At 46.6% G+C, this 25391-nt stretch overlaps 1 protein-coding gene and 1 long non-coding RNA gene across 7 annotated transcripts in view; one reads left to right on the plus strand and one right to left on the minus strand.

Annotated features, from left to right (window-relative positions):
• Window positions 1-24919, plus strand: part of BICDL1 (BICD family like cargo adaptor 1) — a 44768-nt gene extending 19849 nt beyond the window's left edge. The window contains exons 3-11 of one of the 5 annotated variants that reach the window (XR_009967130.1): window positions 9849-9983; window positions 11883-12023; window positions 12916-13095; window positions 13400-13618; window positions 13855-13998; window positions 16806-16936; window positions 19488-19608; window positions 20482-20590; window positions 23681-23817. Coding sequence is in view for 4 of the 5 variants with exons in the window: in XM_062631216.1 (XP_062487200.1) it covers window positions 9849-9983; window positions 11883-12023; window positions 12916-13095; window positions 13400-13618; window positions 13855-13998; window positions 16806-16936; window positions 19488-19608; window positions 23681-23881 (1272 nt within the window). In the remaining variant the exon portion in view is untranslated. Of the gene's footprint in view, window positions 1-9848; window positions 9984-11876; window positions 12024-12915; window positions 13096-13399; window positions 13619-13854; window positions 13999-16805; window positions 16937-19487; window positions 19965-20481; window positions 20976-23680 lie in introns of those variants that run through there. The other 4 variants (XM_062631216.1, XM_062631212.1, XM_062631215.1 and 1 more) reach the window with 4 other exon arrangements.
• On the minus strand, window positions 11889-19501 carry LOC134170122 (uncharacterized). Of its 2 annotated transcripts, none has more exons than XR_009967131.1 (3): window positions 18947-19501; window positions 18657-18829; window positions 11889-11990 (listed from the first exon to the last, which is right to left on the minus strand). It is a non-coding gene; the product is annotated as an uncharacterized LOC134170122 (long non-coding RNA). The 2 variants fall into 2 exon arrangements; XR_009967132.1 differs by lacking the exon at window positions 11889-11990 and adding an exon at window positions 13576-13695.
• Window positions 24920-25391: the final 472 nt, after the last annotated feature.

Here is a 25391-nt window from a genome sequence, read left to right on the forward strand (position 1 = left end):
TATTTAAGCACTGTGATGGTCATGTACTGCCGGGGGGGGGGGTTGTGAGTGGTGTGGGTTTTTTTCCCCCACAACTTCGTGATGAGCTTGCTCATCTTGATGGCACTCACTTTAAATGTCTGACCATAGTGCACCTATCAGTGAGAAAAACATTTAGTGAAGAGAAAGCTTTAATGGAATAATTTGAAGCTGCAGCTCCCACCCTGGGCAACGCTCACTATAGGGTTTAGGTTTCCTTATGTTCTACAGAAAGGAGTTACAAGTTCTAAAGAGAAATAAGCTTTCTGCACAGAACATCTTCTATCTTGCTTCTGTCAAGGCAAACAGCAAAAAAAAAAAAAGAAAGACTTCTTAGTTCTTCCTCCTCTGGTTTTGAACCAAATCCACTGAGTTGTGAAAGAAGTGAACAAACATCAGTGCTGTGTTTAAGAAGCAACCTGATGGAAGTTACTGGGAGTCAGACTTGGCAGGGACTTAAAAGCAATAAAACATCTCCTGGGTCAGTCTACCATAAAGTTTATGTATACACCTACATTTTAGGATTTCTTGCTTCCTATCTTGAAGGCTTACTGAGAGAGATTAATATATTTTAAGCCAGTTCCACAAATTTTGCACCATCTTTTTTGGCATCCACTCATTTCACAAGTATGGGAATAGACACCAGTATTTTTACACAGTCAGACACGTAAGTGTAAGTTTGAGCATTAGGTCTGCATACACTGGAAAGCTTTTGGTTTGTGTATTGCTACTATTAAATCCTAAAAGAGTATATTCTGAGCTAACAGGCTGTATAGACGGAGATTTCAAAAGCAGCCAGGGCTCCTAGCCTGCCAATACATATTAGCTATCCCCAGTAGAAATCGGTTCATTTTCTTTGAAATAAAGGAGATTGAGTGCTTAAAGCCAGAGTAAGAGACTGCAAGAAGCTTAATTATTGTCTCTTGCTTCCAGGCACAGACATTTGAGTCTGAACACCTCCAGGTTTGAAGCCTTAGACTAAAACAACTTCATAAAAGAATAAATTCAAGGATAGAGATTGCCTGTCCTGACTTGTGTCTTCCAGGGGAAGACAGCAAAGACTCAGAGCAGGAGGGGGTGTTACATTTCTCTTTGCCACCACCACCATAAGCTTTTGCTTCTTTTTGCAGGAGGTTTTAATGGCCAGGTTAAGTCTTCATGTTTCCAGTTCAGCTATTTCTAACCTAGTCAGGCATTTTGTATTTCATCAGGCTATCACCTGACCCACATTTGGATCTCACTAGGAATTTATTGGAAGAAATATCCTTCAGCTCAAGTAGAAAAGAGCTCAAAAACTCTGGATTAAAAACCCACATCAAAGGTAACTTGGACAGAATGCTCTATCAAGATAAAATGTGCTTTTTGTCAGGGAAAAATAACTTATTCATGGAAATTAAGCATTAGAAATGCATTAGAAGTTATCTACGAGAGCAGATCACTGAACTTACTGATGCAAAACACAGACCATCCAGCTTTCACAGCATATGGGTTCTGCTAGGTCAAGGCAAAACTTCAGAAACTGCAGTCTCACACATGAGAGGCTGGAGGGGAAGTGGCAACGGGCAGCAGACTTTTTAACCTGAAGGTCCCAGACTCCTTGCAACACACTGGACACACGCTGCACTCCCCTGACATTAATGCAGTGGTTCCTCTCGCCTCCACTTAGCATCACCACACTTGATTATTTAAGACACAAGCCCTTCCAGTTCCATTTACAGATAGGTAACTAAAGTGCCGAGGAACAACTTCTTCATTCAAGGTCATGAGCAGCATCTACACAGAACTAGACCAGTCTGCTAGTGTTACATCTTATTGCCCTATTCTTTCTCAACAACCAAGAGCCAAACTGCTACTAACAATCCCCATACTTGGCTCCATTCAGAGCCCTTCAGACACCAGCCCTGGGAGCCACTGTGCAAAGCTGTCTCATCTCCCACTCTTCTTCTGCAAGCAGAATTTGCATACAGAGAGCAAGAGCCACTGGGTGCACTACTTAGCATCGCATGTCCTCCAGGCACACTTTGTCCTCTGAGTTATCTCCAGTGCTAATTTATTGCAGCATTCAAAGCAGCAAGCCTCCGGCAGTCCCTCCCACAGGAAGCAGGCTGACTCATTTTTCCATACCCTGTATTTTCCTCTCCACAAGAGCCAAATGCTTAGGTCAAGAATAAATCACAAAAAAAGGGAGGCTCATGCTTGAGCACCTCCTAAAACATGTTCATAACCCACATCCACCTGTGCAGCTATTTCTTTCATTCAAACAATGAACCTGGAGACATTACATCCAGCAACAGTTGCCCCCATATGGCACACAGCTGCCTTTTCTTCTGCTCTAAACAGCAGCTCCTAATCTTATAAAATGATTTAGCCTAAACTAATGGCTTTTGACCTGAGCCAAACAGTTATCTGAGCACCTACTGAAAAACAAGATGAAGACCACCATTTTGCATTCACTCCCCTAAGCTCTTTGCCAAAGCATTCAGGTATTTGCCTTGCAAACTGGTTCTCATGTATCAGCCAGCCTTATAGGAAGGGGAAAAAAGAACAATTACATTGCCAGGAAACCTCCTGACTATCTGCTTTCTGCGCTATCTGCTCCAACTCTTTCATGCCTTGCTTCATGACACTACAAAAGTTCACCATCTCCATTAAAACCATGTTTCAAGGACACTTGGAAATAAAAAAGTAACATGGCTGAGTATTAACAGCAATTACCTTCAGCAGCACTTGCAGCCCACCAGCCATGGAAACATGGGAAGCAAACAGTCAGCCAGTGCAAGAACTTCACCCCCAAAACAGAAAATGCAGCTTCAGGCTGAGCCGGTTCAGGTTGTGTGGAATTTTCCACCAAGGAGCTAAACATCTCCACTCTAACTCTTCAATGGGCAGGTGCAAGCCCAGCCATACACAGAATGAAAATCAGGTGTCCCCTGGTCTCTCTTGTTATAGCCAGCTCCCTCACGAGCTTCTGCCACTCAGATGTGAGACATCTGAGCTGATGTGGCATCAATTCATTGCCATCCGCAAGAGCCCACTGCATGACAGGGGTGTGTGAAGAGGAAACTACTCACATTCTTAGCTTGTTTTATTTTAAAGCTCAGGTAAATAGGAGTGAGGTCAAAGGACATGCTAAGCATTTCCTACTTGTGCTACAGATGGGCAGGGGGAACAGATCTGCAACAAAGAATTCTCACTTTCACACAAGCACTGAAGTATCGTGTTGCTAAAATGACTGTGAAGTAGTGCAGATCTTAGTGTAAGATGCCACTGCTGTTCTTTGTCTCAGAGGCCTCTCAGAATAGGTTGAATGCTACAGCCATGAGACTTTTCCCATCAGTAGTGTGTCCCCAGCCTGATGCTTATAAAAGAGTAATTCCAGTGCCTTTCTCCATTACTCAGACTCCTTGCTTTGGCAATTAAGGATCCTCATCCTTTAGATCTTTGGTTTCCTTTCTTCTTGACAAGCCTACTTTGTGCTAAAGAAAATGTTCATTTGTTTCCTCTTTTGTCCACCTGCCATGTTGTCAGTACAGGACCACGCTAACCAATCCAGTCGGCCTGTGCTCTACAATGTCAGCCTGTTTTCCACTGGAGGGAAGGCTCATCAGCCTGTATGGCTCTAACAAAGGAGGTCAGGCATTGTGCTACAAAATCCAACCCTTCTGTCTAAGCAAATATGGATTTATTGGATCCTCTGAATAAGAAGAGAGAAGGAATAACCAGGAGGAGACCTGCAGGGGTATAAACATCATTGCAGGTGGCTGACTGTGAAGGTGTGTGGTATAAAGGCACCAAACACCAGATACGATTTGCCTGAATTGCACTGAAAAAGGTGATGGAGACAGGGAGACAGTGTGCTCACAGTTCCACACAGGTGTATGACTCAGTGCCAGGCCCTAGGGAGGACACCTCAGGCTGGATGCTGCATGTCCCTAACATGGCCACGTCGCAGATCTTACCTAAACCAAGCAGCAGTCAGCTGAGAAGCACAAGAAAAGCACCAGGGAGTGCGCTGACGGGAGCTGTGGCAGGTCGCAGAGATGGTTCCTGAGCAGAAAGAAACCTGTATTAAGTAAATCTTAGCTGCAAGAGCTGAGCAGATATACTCACTCTGGCTACTGGTATTTAATCCACCCGCCAGTCTGTTTACAGTTACTGGATACGTAATGGGTTTATATTACATAGCACTATCCTAGCACTTCTGCAGTCTTAAAAATCCTTTTTGTTTTCACTAAAAGTATTCCATGGGATCAATGTTCATGGTCTCTGGTGGATTTTTACAACCAAAATACCTTGGAAATGTTGCAAGTTTCCTGAAATCTCATTTTCCACACAACTCCTTTAGGCAGTGACCCCCTCTCACACCAGGACCAGGCTGCTACAGACTTTGTGTAGTTAAATTTCCCCACACCTGGGCACTAGCAGAGCAAGGGATGAGACAAGGAGAGGAGGATTCAGCCCCACCACATTATTTGGCAGAGATGGTGACAGTGCTGCTGGTCCCTGCGAGCCCCACTGCCTGCACACCTACACACAATAAATTCCACCCCTTGCCTTGGTGAAATGTGTGTTTAAGAATTGTCATTCAAATACACACTCATTGCACACCCTTCACAGACTTCACTGATATCAACTACAAAAGCATCTCCTCACACCAAAATCAAAGTGGCATCGTCACAACACAGCAAAGGCAGGTGATGTACACGCTCAGTACAGCTCCATCCTCGTCCCCTCACCACTTTACATCAGAATCATTATTAATCCTTGTCCTTGGCAGTGACCAGGCCAACCATTTTCCAGTCACTGTTTCTACTTCAGGTTCCTCTAATGGTAAATGAAGCCATTCAAATGTGACTAGTGGCAAGTGCCACTCTTCACAGAATCATAGGATTGTTCAGGTTGGAAGGGACCTCTGGAGATCATCTAGTCCACCCCTGCTTCATAAGCACTTCCCTGGATAGACTAATGCTTTCAATAACAATTTAAAGTTGACCTGAATTAAAAGCTTTGGTAAAAAAAAAAGCTCTCAAAGGTTCTCAAACTGGGCAACCTCCAGGTATGCAAGATATAAATGGTTGCTTATGGTGCCAGCGTGCCAAGGGCTGGAAAACAGCCATGGCCTCACCTCTTTCCTGGCATGGGTCAGCTATCCCAGGAAACCAGGCTTCCTGCCACTGCCAGTGGGTGCTGGGGTGCCATAGCAGGGCAGCAGTCCCCATCCTCCAGGACTTCACTCAGCAGCCAGGTTAATGTATGTTCAAAATAGGTCATTCTAAAGCAACGTGTTTGTTGTTTCCTCCTTTGCTTGCGTTTCAGTAGCCAAATATATTTTCCTCTCAAAGAAGAGCCGGGAATCCAGGAACCTGAAGCCAAGGGAGGCAGTGATTAGTGGTGTGAAGTGTTAATGGTACCACAGTGGGAACAGGGAGTCCCTTGAACTCAGCTATTAGCAAATTAATAAAAGGGGTAGCACACTCTCCTGAGTGTAACAAATTTAGCACTAATTAGGACTTCTCTTTCTTGGCTATTTTAGGCAAGAAAATCTTCACTATCCTTTGTTAAATTTGAATCATCGTGTTTGTAGAAGTAAATCATACGGAAACATTGGTTTCTTCACCCAGCTACAGTCTATTAAACTTTTTCTATTCTCCTTTCTGACATGACTTCACTGGATGTTTTGTATGCAGTTAGCCTTATTTAGCAAACCTTCCCCCAAAAGAGGGTTTGCTTTTGAATGAGACCAACCTACAGGCTCTTCATTTCTCATAGTCTGTCCCAAACATTGCAAAGATCCCCTCTTCACAGGAGTGTCAGAGCTCTAATTTAATTACATTTATTGATTTGATTGATTCGATGATTATCTTTCTTCATAGTGTTTTATGTCTGAAGCCTCCTTTACTTTGTTTCTTAATTTGACTTGCAAAACCTGATTAAGCTTTACTTTTTTGGCAATTCTATGGTTTCTTTATGCCCATATATTCCAGATGTTAAAATGGAGTTATTATAACTGGAAAGCCATATGTTTCTGCCAAATATTTACACAGTTTTGTGTCTTTTAACACTTCAGAATTAATCAAGAGAGAAATTGAATCAGGTTTGCAATGAACATGAACCTTTAGTTAGAGTGGAGCCCAAAACATCCTCCTGCTCTTCCTTTCTTCTTGCACTGCCCAAATCTCATCTAAACCTTGCCTGAAGCCCAGAAAACAAAACTCACAGTTGATTGAATATATGTAATTGTGAATTGATGTCTATGCTTTGGCAGATCCATTTCAAACTCTGCCTGGTGGCTGTGCTGGCTAATTTGCCTATAACCAGGAAATTAATTCTTTCTTAACTACAGAGCAAAGCTGTGATGCTGGGCAATACATGTCTGCCTTTCTGGAAAGGATATTGCTTCTCTTGAGCGAAATCAATGCATCACTAAATCATTGACATATCCACGAAAGATTTTAGCTTTTGATATTTAGGAGAACACTGATGAGAGAAAGCCCTAATGTTTGCATAATGAGAGTGAAGCCAAACTGGCTGAGGCAGAAGAAACTCGCTTCAATTCAAGAAAAGCCATACCTTATTTGAGTAATAAAGGGAAAATGTAGATAGGAGGTTACATCTTCTGATGACATTAAGTAAAAGAGCACATTAGAAGCAATCAGCAGGGAGTTCATGGCATAAACCGGACATGTACACACACACACATGTATAGCAGTGTGGAGAACCCAAGTAGATGTCATATGAAAATATGCCATAAAACCTGACAAGTACTGGACACTGTCAAGGTGTCTTTCTATAAAATAATGCAAACTGATGTTAAAGTCTAGACTTTATAATCAATTAGAAAGGGTATTTTGACAGCAGTATTAATAACCTCTGAAACAAATGTAGCATGAAAAGGAGGTTTCCATAACCATAGCTCAGTTCAGAAGACTTTGTCTCAAATCTATGAAAAATCAGATCTTTACAAAGATCTAAAGGTATCAGCCATTTCCCTACCTAGAAGAACTGGATGAAGACTTTTCCTTGTTCTCCTATGGAGGGAAACACTTGATACAGTCATTTCTGTTTACTTCTGTTAAATGGCTGGTCAGAGAGGGTATTCTTCACTGTATGAGGCTAAAGAACGTATTGGTTTGACTTTACTCTGCAGCATGAGATAGGATGTGAATGGTGCATGCTGAGATGACACTGTAACATCCAGTCTGCTTTAGGCCCTGAATGCTAACAATGCTTTCTTCCCTCCGTGTGGGCTATAACTGGGAATAAGATGAGTGAGCATGTAAGCTAAGCAGCAAGTAGATAAATTCCAGATGGTGATTTAAAGCTGGTGAATACAAGCCTTATAGTACTGCAAGCAGTCTAGTACCGGAAAGGACCTTTGAGGTCAATTCATTTCCCTTCTGTCATAGGCAGCCCTCTGGAAGAAATTGCATGATAAAGTGATCCAGCTCCATCACAGAATTAATTTTTGCTACCATTTCTACTGTAATGGTGCAGGAGAAGGAATCCTATTGCAGTTCCTTGGAAACGTAGAAATCTTCCTATTCCCAGCCTTAACATACTCTTACGCAGTTTATTCACATCATTTTCTGCCAAAATTGTGCTTCTGCTTAAATAGAGCTTTTTCCTTCTGTATGCTTCTACATGATGTATTTATAGGGAGACCTCTCTCAGCATTTATTGCATGAGATAAAACAAGCCATCCTTTTTTAGTCTCCTCTCATATAACAGAATTGCCATGATCTGGATCACCCTTGCAGCCCGTTCCTTTGCCTGCTCCTGTCTGAGCATGGGGACCAGAACTACCAAGAGCAGCTATATATTGTCTTAGCAGGGATTTTTACAATGCCATTAATACTCCCTTGTTTCTTACTGCTATATTGTACATTTACACTGTCTGTACATAGACTTGTTCTTGCATATAAGTTATACAGTTAACCATCAAATATTGGTGCATCACCTCAGCTGGTACAACTTCTGCTCCTTGGGAGTGTGGTCAGCATCTTGCAGACAAAATCCCTTGGTGCTTTTCATCTGGTGCTTCTTCATCCTTGACAGCTCCTGCGGAGTATTTCAGCATGAAGATGTTTCGGCAGTCTTTACAAAAGCAAGTGAATCATTCAAAATAAGCACAATCCATCTATCTTCCTTAGTGTCACCAATTAATAGCTGCTCAGGATGCTTTGAAATCTATAGCTGCTTAAGGGAAGAAAAATAACCAACCCCTTCCTATAGTGCTGTGCCATCATTATATTTTGTGTACTCTGCCTGTGCTAGGAAGCTTTATTAAATAAATGAGGTGAAGGTGATATGCAACAGCCTCTGATATGAAGCTTTAAAGAAAGGGAAAAGGCCAGTTATGCTAATCCAGGATAAGAAGGGAACTAAAAACCAATCGGTAGACAAGATTATTTCTTATTTTTGAAAGCCATTTCTCATGCCAGAAGCCAGTGGTGAGAACCTGACTGATTTCTGTGGCTGTGATTCTGCCTTCTGCTGCCCCTGCAGCAAGCTGTGTTGGGGCAACCACAGTTTCCTCCACTTGATGGAGCTGGAACAGCCTTTTACCTCTTGCTTCTAATTTGGAGCATTCTGCAGAGTGTGCAAAGTAAGGGACTATTTTTAAAAGGGGGTAGTGTTGCTTCTGAGGGCAGCTTAGGCCGGGTCTGTGTCCTTATTCCTCAGGTCACAAGCTGCTGAAGCAAGGTCACTGCACTCTTTGGTGGAGCTGACAACGTGGGCTCCCTGTCAGCCAGAGCACCCCAAGTCAGATCCTGACCCACGTTTGCCAGACATAAGGATGCACTCCCAAACCTGCCCACAGCTGCTGACCCCAATGCAGGTTTTCTCTTGTCTCCACCCCTCCCTCCTGTCTCATCTCCCTGTCTAAGGCACTGTGGCCACTGATGGCCCTTGCCATTGGACATACAGCTCTGTCTGTGCCCCTAGCATGCCACCTCTTGAGGGAGATCAGTTCACTTCCAGCTAACCTGCCAAAAGGGGAGGTCTGTGCCTAGAGTGTAATGGAACCTGATGGAGGCTAATTAAATAGAAAATCATCCATTTGTGTTGTCTCCTTAGGGATTTGTCATAAAAACCTTATGTTCTCTTACAAGCCTAAACAAGTGTGTTCACCATGCAAAAGCCAGCTATAAAGCTGTCTGGAGAGTAGTCAATGTGTCTAAGTTGTCATTTACAGGGGCTGTCTGCAGCTCCAATCCTGCAGGTAGGAATGGCCTCAAACTGTCCTCAAACCACCCTGCACAAATGGGGCATTCCTCCCTCGAAATGGGAAAGAGGACCAAGCCCTCTGCAAGCAATCCTGCCCTGACAGTCATGTGGAGCAGATGCTTCTCCTTCTGGCCATGATGGAAGCCAGAAATCAGAGGCAAAGAGCACTTGTTATTTTAGAGCTGTGCCAGAGATGTTCAGAGGTTTAGAAAGTATAAATCTATTAGTTGTGTTTGCTGGGGGCATGAGGATTGGCTCCCCTCACCTTTGCCAGTGGCCTGGTCTCCTCCTCAACCCCAACTAGGCTGTTTGAGGAAAACTGAATTTCCCGTAGGACAAAGGAGTCATGCTGTATTGCAATGGAATAAAGTTATGGGCTGCATCCCCTTGGCTGCCCCAAGGGAAAAATCCACATAGCTGCTCTCCTCAGCATCTGTCCAGGATGAGCTTTTCCCTCACCCAAACTGTGCAGGCTTCAGTTTCTGCCAAAACTGGGGCTCATGGAGAAGTCATATCAGGGCAGATCTTTCAATGGGCTGCAGGAGAGAACTGCTTTCTATGGGACAACCCCCTGGATAACACCATCTGGTGTCTCCTTGCAGGCGTCAGAGGTGGAGAGGCAGCTCTCCCTGCAGGTCCACACGCTCCGGGAGGACTTTCGGGAGAAGAACTCCTCCAGCAGTCAGCACATCGTGCGGCTCGAAAGCCTCCAAGCCGAGGTGAGTGACCTGCACTCCGTCTTGTCCCTTCAAAAGGTGTTTTAACTTGTGGAGAGAACCCCTCTGAACTGAGGAAACAAACCCTGCCTGTTGGAGCAAAGAGAAGGATGATAGCTGTGGGGAAAAGGACTCCCCCAGTGAGAACTTCTGCTGCAACCCAGGCTGGGGTGGCACAGGCCAGCTTCCACTGCTGCTTTGGCCACAAGCATGCCTTCAAAATGGATGGATGGATTAGAAGGATCTTCCAGCAGATAAACCATGGCAGTGCTCCTGCAGAGCTGCTGCCCAGTACAGATGAAACTCCAGGGTATGGTGGGAAAGGAAGGACTGCAAGGGTTTTTCTTTCTTCTGTTTCTCATGCTTGCAGGGAAAGCAGGAATCCTCTCCTGCCTCCAGCCCATGCACATAGGAAAGCAAGGAGCTCCTAGCTGCTTTAGCTCTGGGACATTAGCAGGAATGATATTTCCTTCCTTCCTCTTCTCTTCCCTAACAGGGGTCACTGAGACCCACGTAGGCAGGAACTAGGTGGTCAGAAGATGTCCAACTCTACCACCTGACCACTACTTTCATTTATCAGCTGTCTGGAAGAGCTTTTCCTAAAATTTCTCAATTTCTTCTTTTCTCCCCCTCCCTCCTGCTCCCTGCTGGTCCCTCGCCTTTTCCTCCCCTCCCCTTGGTGTGGAGCAGCAGGTCCTTGAAGTAAGTATGGAGGCTCAAAAGGGGCTGACCGCGTGTGCATAGCTCTTACCATGCATGCCTGTCACTGTGCATGCCTCACCTTGCCTCGTTCCATCTCTTTCTTTCTAAATCCCTTTCCCCCTGTGCCCTTCCCATGCCCTATGCCTATGGCAGAGCAATGCCTTTTCTGTTATATGGGCATTCACAGGGTGTTCATTACTGGTTTGGATACCAAATATGAACTCTCAGTACAATGTCTGTATTATGCCTCTTATTTTTCTTGAACCCCTTTTCTCCAACCCACACAAATCATAATGGTGGTGGGAAGAGACATGTCAGAAACCATTAGTCACTTAAGAGCAGCTTTCCAATACCTACAGCAGCCTTTACCCTGCAGAAACAGCAAGTCCACACATTTTGCCAATATTCCCTCATGCAGCCAAATCTTCCCAGCAAACTGGAAAGCAGCAGAGACAGAAGGTCCCAAAGAGGCCTTCCACTGGGAAGTTGCTGAATTCGTCTATGGTCCATGAATTAAAAGGAGGCCACAGGGAATATTTAGAGCTATACTGGACTAGTAACTGGCATGCCCAGCCCCCAGTGGTCCTGTGCATGCTGGAAAAGGCTCCTTTTTCTTGGTTAAACAGTAAGTGACCTTGGCTAGTGCTGATTCATCCTGTGCACTGTTCCCAGCTAACTGAATCACAGAGGTTTTGCTTGGCACGCTGTCCCTCACCACCTGAAATCACTGCCCTTGACAATTAAAAGAAATGAACCAATTTTAAAGGCAACTGATCACTATGAGGCTAAAAATAAGCATGGCATAGAAAGGAGTCTTCACAAGCAAAAAGACAGAAAAGTCCCTGGTGAGGACTTGGTGAACATGCAGCTATTCAGTAAAGCATACGGGTAGTGCTGTGGCACAGCCCTGTGGGGCTCCCATAGAGGAGAAAATGCCACCATGCTCAGTCAGGGACCAGCCAGCAAAAGTAACTAGTTTTGCCCAGTCTTAAAAAGTTTTAAGGTACAAGGGGTGGGCTGGGCTGGTCTCCACTTAATCTGTTTGGTCATTTCTGCCTGTCATTTCACACACACAGATACAGTTTCTTTCATACAGGTACAGAATACATATGTGCATACTTACGCTTTTTGCCGTTTCATTTCTGTCTTGGGAAGTTGATTTCACACCTCTCTGCAAAGTGCAGGGTCTGACACCACCTCTTTCCTTCACAGATCAAGATGCTGACGGACAGGAAGCGGGAGCTGGAGCATCGCCTTAGTGCCATGATGGAGGAGAATGACCTGCTCCAGGGAACCGTGGAGGAGCTGCAGGACCGAGTCCTCATCCTGGAGAGACAAAGCCATGACAAGGACCTGCAGGTGAGGAGGCAGCCATGGCACAGGGAAGAGGGGGGGAACTGGAATAAAAGATATGGTTTGGGGGAAAACTGACCAGAAAGATAATCAGGAACTGGAAACAGACAAAACAGCCAGAAGAATAAAATGGCTCATGTAAGCATGGCAGCAAGCAAGGCCCTGGGTGTTAGTTAGGGTCTGTTCCACAGGAACAGATAACAGGAGCCACAATGGAGCATCTTGACAGCAGAGCAGCTTAGGAGGGAGATCTGAGCAAACAAGTCGGTCAGTGTGAGGGGGAAATGAGGGCAGTGACTGCCCTTGTAGCTCTCACTGCTCAGATGGTTTCCCAACAAGCCCCATGGTGCTCACAGCTGTGTCACTAAACATTGCTCCCTGGAGAACAAGCTGGCACCTCTGTGGCTTCAGACATCTTAGGAGAGAGCAAGAGTTTTCCATTTCTTTTCTGTAGGTTGATAACCACTGGATCCCAGCTCTTCAAACAGCCCTGAATTGTTTTGTCCCTCTCTCATATATATATTTGTATTTATATACACATATAGATTTTTTAAACCACATCTGTATTACTTTTCTTTTTGGATTCACTTCCTGCTGTGTTATTGTCAGCATTTTTTTTTACCTGAGTCCCAACTTCTTCACAACGCTCCTCATTTTAGTTCTGATTAACCTGATATTTTTATCTTTCAGGATATTCTGGAGCCTAAACGGTGTCTAATGACATTTGGAGATTATTAAGCTCCAATAAAGAGCAGTATCAGCCAAGAGTATGTTCCTCCTGGCTGGAAATCCTCTTTTTGTGACACTCATTCCTCCTTCAGCTCTTTCACAAACCAAGTCTATACCACCTCCACCAATACCTTACTTCCTTGACAAATTCCTTGATTTTCTTTGCAAGCTGCACCAAAGCCAGCTGGAGCTCCAGGAGGTGCGCCTGTCCTACCGGCAGCTGCAGGGCAAGGTAGAAGAGCTCAGTGAGGAGAGAAGTCTCCAAAACTTCAACACAACCAGCACATCCCTGCTGTCTGAGATAGAGCAGAGCATGGAGGCAGAGGAGCTGGAACAAGAACGAGAACAGGTATTTGCCCTCGTACCCCTGGGAAAGCCTGCGGTCCTGTGTGACCAACTCCAGAGGGAAAGGGAGTTTAATGCATTTGATCTGGACTTGGAGCTGAACCAAGAACCAGACAATTGGGGTTATGGTCTCAGCTCTGATATCATCACTTTTTTCACCATTTGAAAGTAAACCTCTGCCTCCATTTGGAAACCAGCATAGCAAGCTAGACAAGTATTTGTGAGGTTTGGCAATCCTCACTTCACTGTGGAAGGAGGATCTCCATGGTCTTGATGTCCCAGGCTAATGTCAGGCTCTCTTGTTCCAGCTGAGGCTGCAGCTCTGGGAAGCATATTGCCAAGTGCGGTATCTTTGCTCCCATCTCAGAGGAAACGACAGTGCAGACTCAGCAGTCTCTACAGACTCCTCCATGGATGAGTCTTCAGAAACATCATCAGCCAAAGATGTTCCAGCCGGCAGCCTACGGGCAGCGCTCAGCGAGCTGAAAAGACTGATACAAAATGTGCTGGATGGGGCAGACTCCACGGTAAGTTGGGGGCACAGAGAGACCTTGGCGTGTGCATGTCCCCTTGCCCAGGTGACAGAGCTTGCTGCAGGTTGCCCCTGGGAAGGCACATGGGAGCAAAACTGAAACTCTACCAAAGTCACATTCAAGTTTTCTTCTTCCTTGTTTAGTCCCCCTCATTCCAAACCTCTACAGAAATAATGCACTTGCCTTTTTTAAAGTGAAACCTGAGCAAGAGATTTCTCTCCCGCTCTCAGAGCTCTCGACGAAGCGACGATGATGCCTTAGAGGAACAGATCAGGAGAACAAGCGAGGACTCGCGAGCCCTGAGGGAATTAATGGAGGGAGAACGGGGGAAACTGAGGCAGAGTTTGGAGGAACTGCAGCGACTGCACAGCCAGGTTAGCAATTCGCACACTTTACATGTAACCCTGTAACACTAGGGTTCAGCCTCCAAGACATACCTTCCATAAAAGAGATCAACATGATAGATAACCCAGGAAGATTTAGGACAAAGAGGGAGACTGCTAAACCCGGTGCCAAAACTTTGTGTGCTGCTCTGCTGTGTATGGAGCAGGTTTGCCTCCTGCACAGCAGCATCACAAACCCTCATAAATACACACCAGAGAATCTTGATCTGGCACCAGGTAGCACCCCAGGGCCAACAGGAACCACCTAAGGCTAACAATAGCAATAAATGATCCAGCCCCAAAACCAACACCACACTTGAAGCACAGAATCACACTGCATCTGCACTGAATGCAGCACCGCCTGTGTCTGAGGTCCTATGCCAAAAGCAGCAAATGGAGACAGGCACCCAAGGAGAAGCTCTGCAACCCCTGTCTCAGGGACAAGTCTCCAAACACTGGAGGGGATCCCAAGGCCACAGTAGCAGCAGCCTCAAGCACAGCTGCTTCTGCGGCACTAACTGCATCGGAGGAGGGAATGGGGTTAACACCCTTGCCTGATCTTGCCAGTGGAGCTGCACTGCACTTTTGCCATGCTTCTTTGGGGAAGAAAAAAGGAAACACATCCCTGTTGAGGAAGTCAGCACAACCTGGGTCTGACAGCCTTGTGTAGGGCTAAGGGAGCTCCCACCATGGGACCAAAGCAAAAAGAGAGCATCATTAACTACCCCTGCAGTGATGGCTGCATGTGTATGAGGATGGAAATGGTCTTGGTGACAAAGCAGCTGATTAGAGGCAGACTGCAGCAAGGGAGCACCCCTGCCACCTGCCCTTCCATCCACCACAAGAGACACCTTTGAGAGTCCAAACTTCTGTCCTCAGTGAGCCATGAGCCCAGGCATTCTTCTAGTGGTGCTGCCATAGTCCTGTGCACCTTGTCCTTAAACACATCTGAGATGGAGGAGGAATCACTTCAATGTAGCTATGCTAACAGAGACTGTTAGGGGCTTATTCACAGATCTTGAGTGATCATCTGTACACCAGCCTGCTTGTCTGGATATAGCACCTCCTTACACATGGGGCTTCTATAGGTCACCAGGAGGGAGCAGCACTTGGTTGTTCTTTGCTGTGTCTGATCTACCCAAACTCCCCATCCAGGAAGGACCAAAGGATCTGCTCTGGATCACAAGTCTGGACCCCCATTTCTGGTTTTAGGGGTCGCTGACTACCAGAGCTTTGAATATCTAGGGAGCAAAGGGAAGACGGCAGCTCTGCTTTCTTTTCACACCTCTGTGTTATATGGAGAAAGATGAGACATTACTACAAATGCAGCAGACTTTGCTCTCAGAGAAACACTCCAGCTTCATGCAACAAGTACATCTCCTGCAGCTTTTGCCCATAGCCCAGCCTTACCATAAAGGCAATGTTGTCTTCAGTTCAGTACTAAAGAACATCAATGCACATGGAAGTCTGGTCCATGGGAGGCAGCAGTTCTTTGCTGCCTCCACATCCCTCTGCACTGTCACTGGTGTTGATACAACAAAAGGGGAACTCCTAAATGGCTTCTGGAACCTTGTTGCACCACACACATTCATTGCTCCTGCCTGAGAGCAAGGTGGAGACAGGAATCACCTCTGTCTGTGTCATCCCATTCTTACCCAAAACAGACAAAACCAGTTAAGACCCCAAACCTAGCGCCAAACACAATGGCTGGGCCTCTTGATCCACTGCCCCCTGGGCTCAGTAGAAATCCTCAGCAAATAGTTCCCACCACTACTATCACATCACTGCTCTGAGGTGCACCCTGTGCTGGGCTGCAGGAGGGCACAGCTCGAGCAGTGCAAGGGATTGCAGCCCCAGCCCGCAGCGGGCAGCCTCTGCACACAGACAGGGTGCTTCTACACCCCTCTAACCAGCCATGCAGTGCCAACAGCAGGTCCTCCCATGCCGCTGATGTGACGAGCCCTTTCTGACTGACTGCCCTCTATTTAAAGATTTCTTTGAGGATCCAAGCACTACTGAGCTGCATTTAGAGGAAGGAGGTGGGTCAAATGCTGGAAGGGTTTCCAGGTGGTGGAGTAGTGTAACAGAGCATGTGTGCCCTAGACAAAGAAATTAAATGTGTATGAAATATTGCAAAGCTGTGCTAATGCAAACCTTGCATGATTTCACACCCTATTAACTCACTCTGCACAGGACCAAAGCGATAGATCATTTCACAGACTATTTAACACTCTGCACATATTTTAAAGTCTAATTAAAATTGTAAGATGTGCCAGTAACACCTTCCATGGCGTGAAAGGGAATTTTCACATCCTTTGTCTTCAGCTTCATACTACTTCAAGACACAAGGGCCCCCTCCAAAAATATCTTATTTGCTGCTAAATGATGTTTGCAATACCTTAACTCTGGAAAGATCAGAGTACAACAGGCAGACTCGGAGAATGCATGGACAAGACAAACTGCTTGGCTAGGGGCAATATTTCAGCTCTGATGCCATAGAGAAAGCCAAGTTGCAGGTGGGTCCTGCCCTGCATAGCTGCACAGCTTTCAGTGCTGTTGCTGCATGTTACTGAGGCCGTCCTGGTGACCCATCTTGCTCAGACCAGCACTGCCAGCATCCCCTAGCGAGCTGGCACATTGCACAGGGGGTTGCACCAGCACTAACAGCCCTGTCCCAATAGACACAGCTTCTACAAGCAGGGGAGCTCAGCCTCCAGATGAGTCCATGTGGCCCTTTCCACTCCCACTCTTGGTGAATTTGAGCAATGCTGCATTTGATGCCCTCCCTCTACCCACAGGTCACGCTACTGAGTGTAGAAATGACGACACTGAAGGAGGAACGGGACCGGCTGCGAGGTGCTGCTGAAGACAAGGAGACAAGTGAAAGGCTCCTGCAGGCCATCAGGGACCGGGATGAGGCCATTGCCAAGTAAGTGGTACCAACAGCCAAAGCCAGGCTGGGTTAGCAGTTATGGGGTGCCTTAGCAGATCCCTCCAGGTGGGTTTCTCACCCTCCATGAATTTCAGTAACTGTTACAAAGGGATGGAGTGAGCGTTGGCTTTACTGGCATTAGGAAATGCTGCCAGGAGCTTGGGAGCAGGGCAGGAGATGCCAATTCCCAAAGCTGCCCCTTTAGGAGGCAGCTGTGAACCACGTTTTAGCCATCCCTAGTACTGGTCTAGTCACAGCAAGGCGACAACTTTGGAGAACCAAATGGAAGCACCAGGTCTGCCCTATTTGTCATATTTTTTTCTTTTGCTCTTCCAGACATACCACCCTGCTTTCCTGCTCATCCCCCTTACAGCCCTGCTTGGGCTTCTTCCCTAAACCACTTCTCCAGTCACTTCCCTGTTCCAGGGCCTGTTTTTCAGCTCCAGTCCTGTGATTCCCTTTTTGTCCTTTTGGGATTCTCCCACTTTATTTTCCCCATCCTCCTTGTAGACCTGTGCAGTTTTGCTACCCCATATCCCAGCTCTGTGCTGGGGCTTGCCATGCTGCCCTAAGCACTCTTTGCCCTGAGGAGAGGGGCAGAAACATTCATCCCTTTGTGCTCTACACAGAAAGCATACATGTGATAATCTCTTCAATAAGCAGATGGGCCAGGACACCACCAGTCCCATCTCCTTATGGAAATGCCAAATAAGCCCTTATGAAGAATAGGAACACAAAAAGCATTGCACCCCCCAGGATGTGGGGAGCTAAATCAGCATGCACAGTCCCTTCGTCTTTTAAGTGACCCAATCATCCGTGCTGCTCTCAACTGTGTAGCTGGCTGTGAAATTCCCATTGCTATCCTCTGTAACACCTCCATCTGTTGGCAAAAATAAGGAGCATCCCAGCTGCGCTGCCGGGTGCAGAGAGGTGGTTCTGACATTTCCAGTGCGTGTGGGTTGCTGGTGCTGCTGTGGCTATGGCAACGCGCTGCCGCCGCAATAAAACCCTCCGTAATACCCGACCAGGGATAGGGAGCTTCACAACAAAAGGCTATTTAAGGTGCTCAAACCCACAGCCAGAGTGAAAGGGTCCAGCTTCTCCATGGGGTTAATGACCCTGCTGGGACAAAGCACTGATATTTACAGCTGACTGTCCTGAGTGGCGGGCGTCCAGAGAAAGGGGGACGTGACAAGTGTGCATGGGTGAGTGGCGGGTGATTAACGAGCAGAAAGTGGAAGCAAACAAGAGCTTCTCATTCCTAGAAATCAAAGCATCCTGCCACAGACTGAGCCGGCTCGTGATAAGCTTCCCACCTCACACCCCAAGGGTTAAGTCACTTTTGTTGAAGCCCTCCTCCCCTCCAAAACAGAAGCCCTAACTCTAAACAGAAATCGAGTCACTGTCTGAGGCAGACATCTGGCATGGAAAATTTTTAGCTTGAAACTGAAATTGGGCAACACGGGAAGCAACAGGGAAATAGGATCACATAACAGGAGGTGTTCAGCAACCACTACCTGGAAAATACCCACAAATTTCCAAACTGGTCTTCTGCAGGGGGCACAGGGGAGCTATTAGGAGGTGATGAATTAGCTGCAGTTATCAAGATGCTATTACTTCTCCTGAAAATGTCTGCAAGGAAAGATGGTTCCCAGAATGTCATGTTATGGTTTCCCATCACACAGCAGTGAACTGAAGATTTAAGGTTTATGCTCACCTGTGTGCTCCCAGCATGGTCAGCAGCATTTCCTAGCTTTGGAAATTGCTTCTTCCTAGGGGACAATTCCTTTCCACTAGCCAGTAGCAGCTGGAACATCTCAGTCACTGGGCACTCAGGACCTTTTGGGCAACCTGGGTAATGGCATCACATGCCCAGTGGCCACCAAATGCCTGGAAAGAAACACAGCAGCAGTGTTCCCAAGGGCCAGCACAACCCCATTAAAACTGGGAGGTTTCCTTAAAGCGTAACATTTAATTCAAACAGTTCTAACAGTCTGACATTCTTACAAAGCCTGTGTATGATCTACTTGCTTTCTTCATTTCTTCCTTCCTTCAGTCCCAGTCCCAACTGAAAGCAGAGTTGTTCTCCTTGAGGGGTTTTGTTTGTTTCATATTGTGACTTATTGATCGAGTGATCAGACAACAGCTCCTTTGGTTTTTAGCATGTGCCATTTCTTTTTCATGCACAAGTAAATAGAAGAAAAGGAAATAAATATTTATATGTAATTATTCTACCTCATTTTAGAACTCCATTTTTAATGGCAGATCCAGGCACATTATCTTTCCTTATGCAGCAGTGTATCTGAATATCTCTTTATATTCTTCATAGTGTGCTTACCAGAAACCTCCTGGCTTTGTAGTAACAATGGTTCTATGGTTCCATCCCACTCTTCAGATTAATAGGCTGTCCAGAATACAATGGACATCAGCAGCTTAGCACCTGGGGACTTGCCACTGAAAGAAACTGTTGACTGCTCCTCAAGGATATGTTTAACACTTCCTTTTAAATAAAAAGAGAAACACACTCAGTTTCTCACTGTCTCCCCAGGAAGAACGCGGTGGAGGTGGAGCTGGCCAAGTGCAAGATCGACATGATGTCCCTCAACAGCCAGCTGCTGGATGCCATCCAACAGAAGGTGAACCTCTCGCAGCAGCTGGAGGCCTGGCAGGTGAGTAGGGCAGGGTATGGGTGGCACATGGCCTATGATGCACCTTTGGATGTCTTTCCCCCCTCCTCCCTGTGGGTTTGCTGTGTTCTCAGCCTGGGAATCCATGCATAGGAAGTTTTGCTCTGGGCTCTGCAGGAACCAGTGATGCAGTGGTGCTCAGGGTGTGAAACACAGCCCTGCCTTGCTCAAAGCCTTTCAGCTGTAAGCAGATAATTAATTATACAGAGACAGCCATTTAAAATGAAGAAACAAACTGTATCTCATGGCTGCATGCAGCATGGGTAACATAAACCTTGCAGAGTAACACACTGTGGCCCAGGAAGGGAAGGTGTCCATGCAGGCAATGTCTGTGGGCAGGCACAGCAGTTACGCAGTTCCATAGTGGAGCAGAAAGGTGGGAGGCAGAGGTGTGGTGATTGTTTTGTGGTACATCTGCACTGTTTACAACAGCTCAGAAGATCCTGCAAAATGAAGCAAAAATCCCAGCTCTCCACCAAGGTAAAAAACCCAAACCCACAGCAGTTCAGCGGCTCCCATGGAGCTGCTCTACTTGGGGTCAGCAGGGAAAACCTGTGTAAAGGCAGAGTGCCCTTGAGATCAGACAAAGCTGACTCCTCCTGGAAACTAGCACCAAGGGGGGGCTACTTCAATAGAAAACAAGCAGATACAAGAGAAAAGGTCTGGGCCAGTGATAATAATTTGTTGCAGACCATTCAAGACCCCAATTCTACTAACAGCCTGACCAGCAGAAACCTCTCCCGTACAACCTTGCCTCTGGTTCAACTCCACTGTGTTTCCGTTTCTCTTCTTTTTTTTATTTTCTTTTTATTTTCTTTTTTTTTCGTTCTTTTCTTTTCTTTCTCCTGCTTACAGTTTGCTTCCTCAGGGCTTTTTACTATCTGGCTCCTTTGGTTTCTGATCTAGTGGCCTTTCTCAGTTCCTGTACCAACAGCTTTAGTCGTACACCCCTCCTGCCTTTGAGGTGAGCTCCTCACACCCTCACCAAGAACCTGCCATCTCCTCACCTGCTCCACTCGCTGCCACCATCACCCACATCCATCTCTGTCCTCACCATCATCTGGCAAGAGCGACCAGTGGGGTGTCTCCATCACCCATTGATATTCTACACACACACCCCAGCACCACCCAGGGCACAAGGGGCACCATCCTGTGGTGAGGCTTTACTCCCCAGGTCACCATGGGGAAAGCCAGGCTGAGGCATATATATCATTAATCCTCTGTATTCAGCGTATCTAGTATCTGGAAAACTTCTTGAAATACAGACTGGGATTTTACTTCTCAGCTTTGTTATCTAGTAGGTGACACCCAGTGCTCTGCATAGGAGCTGTCTGTTTTCAAGTTCTCTTTCAGTTTGGAATGGTGACCTACTTACTAGTACACTCAGTATTTAACTGCTGGACTGTTCCCAGTTTTGGGTTTCAACAGCAGGCCTTTGCTTTCTCCCTTCACACTATGTCATCTGATTGTAGCAATACAGCAACCCCAACCACGCTCCCATCAGCTTTGAGATGAGGATCAGGCCCACTAGCACTGCAAAAATTTATCTCCTAACATATTGACCCGAAGTGTTATTAGGTAGTAGCAAAACAGTCTCCCAGCACCTAATGTCCCCAGGCATTAGAAGCTCAACCAGAGAGGCACAAAACAAGTCAGGTAATTTAGGTACTCTGGGGACTATTTTGCAAAGCCGAATGCTTCTGATAAAATGGGAAGAGATTCTCTGCTTTAGCTGGGCATAAAGGCAGGCTTTAATCTGACAAAAATTTCTCTTGTATGCTTCTCATCTGCACTTTACCAAGGACCATCAACAAGATTACAGTTTTCTGTAAGCACATAATCATACTGGCTATAAAATACACTAGAAGCAAAACCCTGAGCCTCGCACAGGAGCAGTAGCACCTCACCCCATGCCTAATCTGACCCCCATTGGTGTTCATCATTATCTGGGGGCAGGAGGGAAATTACTAGAAATAGGGAAGGAATATGGAACAAATTTCAAGTGAAGAGGGCTGTTTCTCTCGAATGAGAGCTTAGTGGCTTCAATGCAATAGTGACAAGGGGTGGTGTTAGGCTGAAAATGCTGCAGTGCCAGCAGAGAGCTGCAGCCTACATGGCCACAGCCACCAGCCTCTGAGGCTGCCTTGGGCAGCTCAAACCTGCATCTCATGCAAGGGAGCCCAGCTTACAAAGAGCATCTATGCCGCTTGCACCTCCTTCATCCTCAGCCCTTCTTGCAAAGAGCACAAACTCCTGCTGGAACACCCAGAGCACACCAGCACCATGTAGCCAGCCTTATGGACTTGCTTTATGAGACAGGTCTCATACCACTGGTGTTTGCCCTCCCTCTAGTGCCCAGACAACCTATGCCTCTGCCCAGTGCCAAGGCAGGGCCCACAGCTCTGCCCTAGTCTTTCTGTGTACATCTACCCTGAATCTCCACAGCCAAGTGTGTGCTCCTATTCACACACCAGACAGACAGGTACCCAAACACAGTGCATTCTCAATAGTGGATAGTGTTTGTGTATATATATATATGTATATATCTGTGCAATTTTATATATATATATATATAAAAATCTTACTTATCCCTTGTTATGTTGTTAACCAAGGACATAGATCTGCCATGCTGGAGCCTGGGTACCTACTTTAGTTGCTAAAAGAGGTGCCTTCAAAATCTAAGTGCTACACATTTTCACAGGGCAGCTTCACCTCTGGAAACCTGTTTCACCGTAACACTGATGTTTACCTTAACCTCTTAAACTCAACCTTAAACTCTCCCTCTGCCTTTCCTCTGCTCTATAAAGATCCAAAGCTTCCCCAGTTCACATAGCTCTGCACCCTCCTGCTTCCCCAGAAAAAATCCCTATACTATATTCAGGTCCAGGCAATGGCTATCAATCCTTTTGCCTGCAGAAAATGCTGCAACAGGAGATTGGCAACAAGCCATTATTCAAGTTTCCAGTCCAAGTTGGCTGTTTGTATTCCACATCGAGATACAGAGCAGCTGGAGCACCCACTGGGTGATGGCAGCACCTTCCTTTCCATGTGATGGGCTGCCCTGCACAAGGTGCCAAGTGAACAGCACCTCCATCACTACAGCCCATTCAGAGCAACCTTGTTCTCACCAGATAGTGCCCTCAGTCCTAATCAGAAACCAAACTGCTGGAGAACAGTTGATTTCTCCTGTGGGGCTAGTTTGTGTACACGTTTTCACTAAGCTACAATTTTAATATGCAATTACAGCAGAAACAATGGATCTTAAGGTTTGAAATGCGCAGAATTGATAGCCATGTTTTCAAGGAACATATTAGCATGTCATTAACAGCAACAGAACCAAGTGTTTTGTGTAGAGCACAAACATGGATGAAACCAGAGTGCTTCTGGTACATCTGAAAAACCAGTGCAAGTTGCTCATGCCAAGCTGCCAGTCAGAGAGCTCTCACTGCTCTGCTGGCTCCAGGGGAAGGGACAAGCACAGCTCTCTTTTGTAAGCTTGGTGCAAAAACCCACATGGGCTCTGTTGGGCCCATGCCTGACATGGGCCCCTCAGCTCCCAGGAACACCTTTCCCCTGCTAACAGTGGCTGTGCAGGCAGCTCTTGTCACACCTACCTACCTGCCTGCTCCACATGGCAAGCACATGGTCCTGCTCAGGACAGACATCCTCACTATTCTGGCATTTCCTTTCAGCTGCATTTGTTCTATTTATTTCTTCCCCCAAAGGGGACATTTGCAAGCTGCAGACAGCAGAGAAGTATAGTTCAGAGGTGTCAAGAGAACACCAAAGCAGGCAAGATGCTCCTCTGCAGGACCACCCAAGCGATTTATCCCTCAGAATTGTGTGATTTACCTTCCTTGCTCACTAAAGAGCCTCACAGCTCAAGCAAGACTGAGTGTGCAGCCAGGTGGGGAGCTAGACCTCTCCCCACTTCTTGCCATCCCTCCTCCATCTCATCACAGCACATTTCACACCCATTTCAGCCGTGTCCCTGCGCGAGCTCCCTTTGAGCATCAGCTGCCACTAACAACCCTCTCCTCTCCCTCTGCTGCAGGATGACATGCACAGGGTCATTGACCAGCAGCTGATGGACAAACACCCGAAGGAATGGAGCCAGCTTGCTTATTCCTTCTCCAGTGGCTCCGGCACAAAGCGGAGTGCCAAGCCCTCCCCCATGTTCAGGCCAGAGCAGCAGGGGGACGAGCCCACTGCGGCAGAAGGGAACCGTCTCTTTTCCTTTTTCAAGAAAAATTAAGTTGAAAAAGAGAAACCTCTCCAACGATTCCTGCTTCCAGACGGGGAGTGGGGCAGCTGCCCAGCTTGCTGCTGGACCCAACTCTGATCCACCAAGGAAAAAAGAAGGGGGCAAAGGAGTTATCCCTTGAGACTCTGCACTATTTACACCGCACCTGGTCTGAACCAAATGTTTACATGAATTGGAGATTAGCAAATTGACAATGTGACACTAACAGAGAGACACTTTTCTTTAAGTGAAGTGATAAACTTCAGGGTATATTGTAGGCGCTTTGACACGGTCCAGTTTCTGCTGTGAAGAATAATCTGATTGTCTTAAAAGCATTCTCATACTGGAGAAGGAAATAAGCAGCCCCAAGACAAAGCAGCACAGGGGACTGAGAACTGCTGTGGCAGCGAGCACAGGGGGAAGAAGAGGGCTGAATGCAAGAGGAGAGGGGAGTCACTTGTACCACCTTCTGGTCCTGGCAGCTGTGATATCCTTCATCCATTCCACCAAGACTGGAGTTGCTCTGGCCCCAGCATTCCCATGTTTTGACAAGTGCAGCTTTCTCCATGGTGGAAGTTGAGTCCTCATTGAATACCCTGCCACCTCCCCTGCAGCTCTGTGTAGCTGTTCCCCACCTCACTGAGAACCCAGGCTCCTCACAGATCAGGGCAGCTGTAAGATTGCTGATGTTACTGTCTTTTCTAGCTCCCTCCTCTTACAGAGATGAGAGTTGCAGAGTCTGTAGCTACACAGAATGTTAAGGATTTCTTCCCAGGCTGACCATCTACAGTGAATTACAGACTGGATAAAAGTTGTGGATGCTCAGTCGTGGGGCACCTACTCTCCCTCCAATGGCCAAAGTTAGCTGTGGAGCTTCAGCAAGTCACACACCTTTCCCCAAAGCCATGTACACCTCCCAGTCAGAGTGGGAAACCTGTTATTTTAATTGGATAGGCCCCAAAAAAGCCTAATTCACTGAAAGCCTACCCACGATATCAGTAGGTCTTTGTCGCTGGGCCGGCAGTCTTGATCCTCAAGATGGCATGCAGGCATCTCTAACTGAAGCCAAGGGCCATGAGGGCACCTACAAAGCTCTGGAAAGCCTGCAGCTTCCTCTGCTCCATGCACTAACATTAGCTATGGCCTGGCAAAAATGATGGGTATCTGTCCCTGCCTGTGGGTCATTTACTACTCAGTTCTTCGGTGAACAGGTAGCCAAGTCTCCTGTCGAAGGTGATCAGAGCCTGCTTTGCTGTCAGCATAACTTGATCAATGAGAAGGAACGTAGCTTATTTGGTGTATGCATACAGTGGTGCTGGAAATCCTGCAATACTTTAGTAGAAACCTTCCCTATGCACTGGATGGGCACCCTACAGCTCTGCTCTGTAACACAGTCTACCATCATAAACCAGCAAGGACTGCCGGCCTAAACTCAGAGGCATCCTGCTGCTGTCAACCAGTTCTCACACACTCTCCCAGCTCACTATACCCACAGGCCCCAGTTTCTTTCCCTATTGCTTTA

The sequence above is a fragment of the Pezoporus occidentalis genome, unplaced genomic scaffold (assembly GCF_034315485.1).
Source record: "Pezoporus occidentalis ecotype Australia unplaced genomic scaffold, CSIRO_AGI_Poc_V1 ctg37, whole genome shotgun sequence".
In the NCBI taxonomy this organism is placed as follows: domain Eukaryota; kingdom Metazoa; phylum Chordata; class Aves; order Psittaciformes; family Psittacidae; genus Pezoporus; species Pezoporus occidentalis.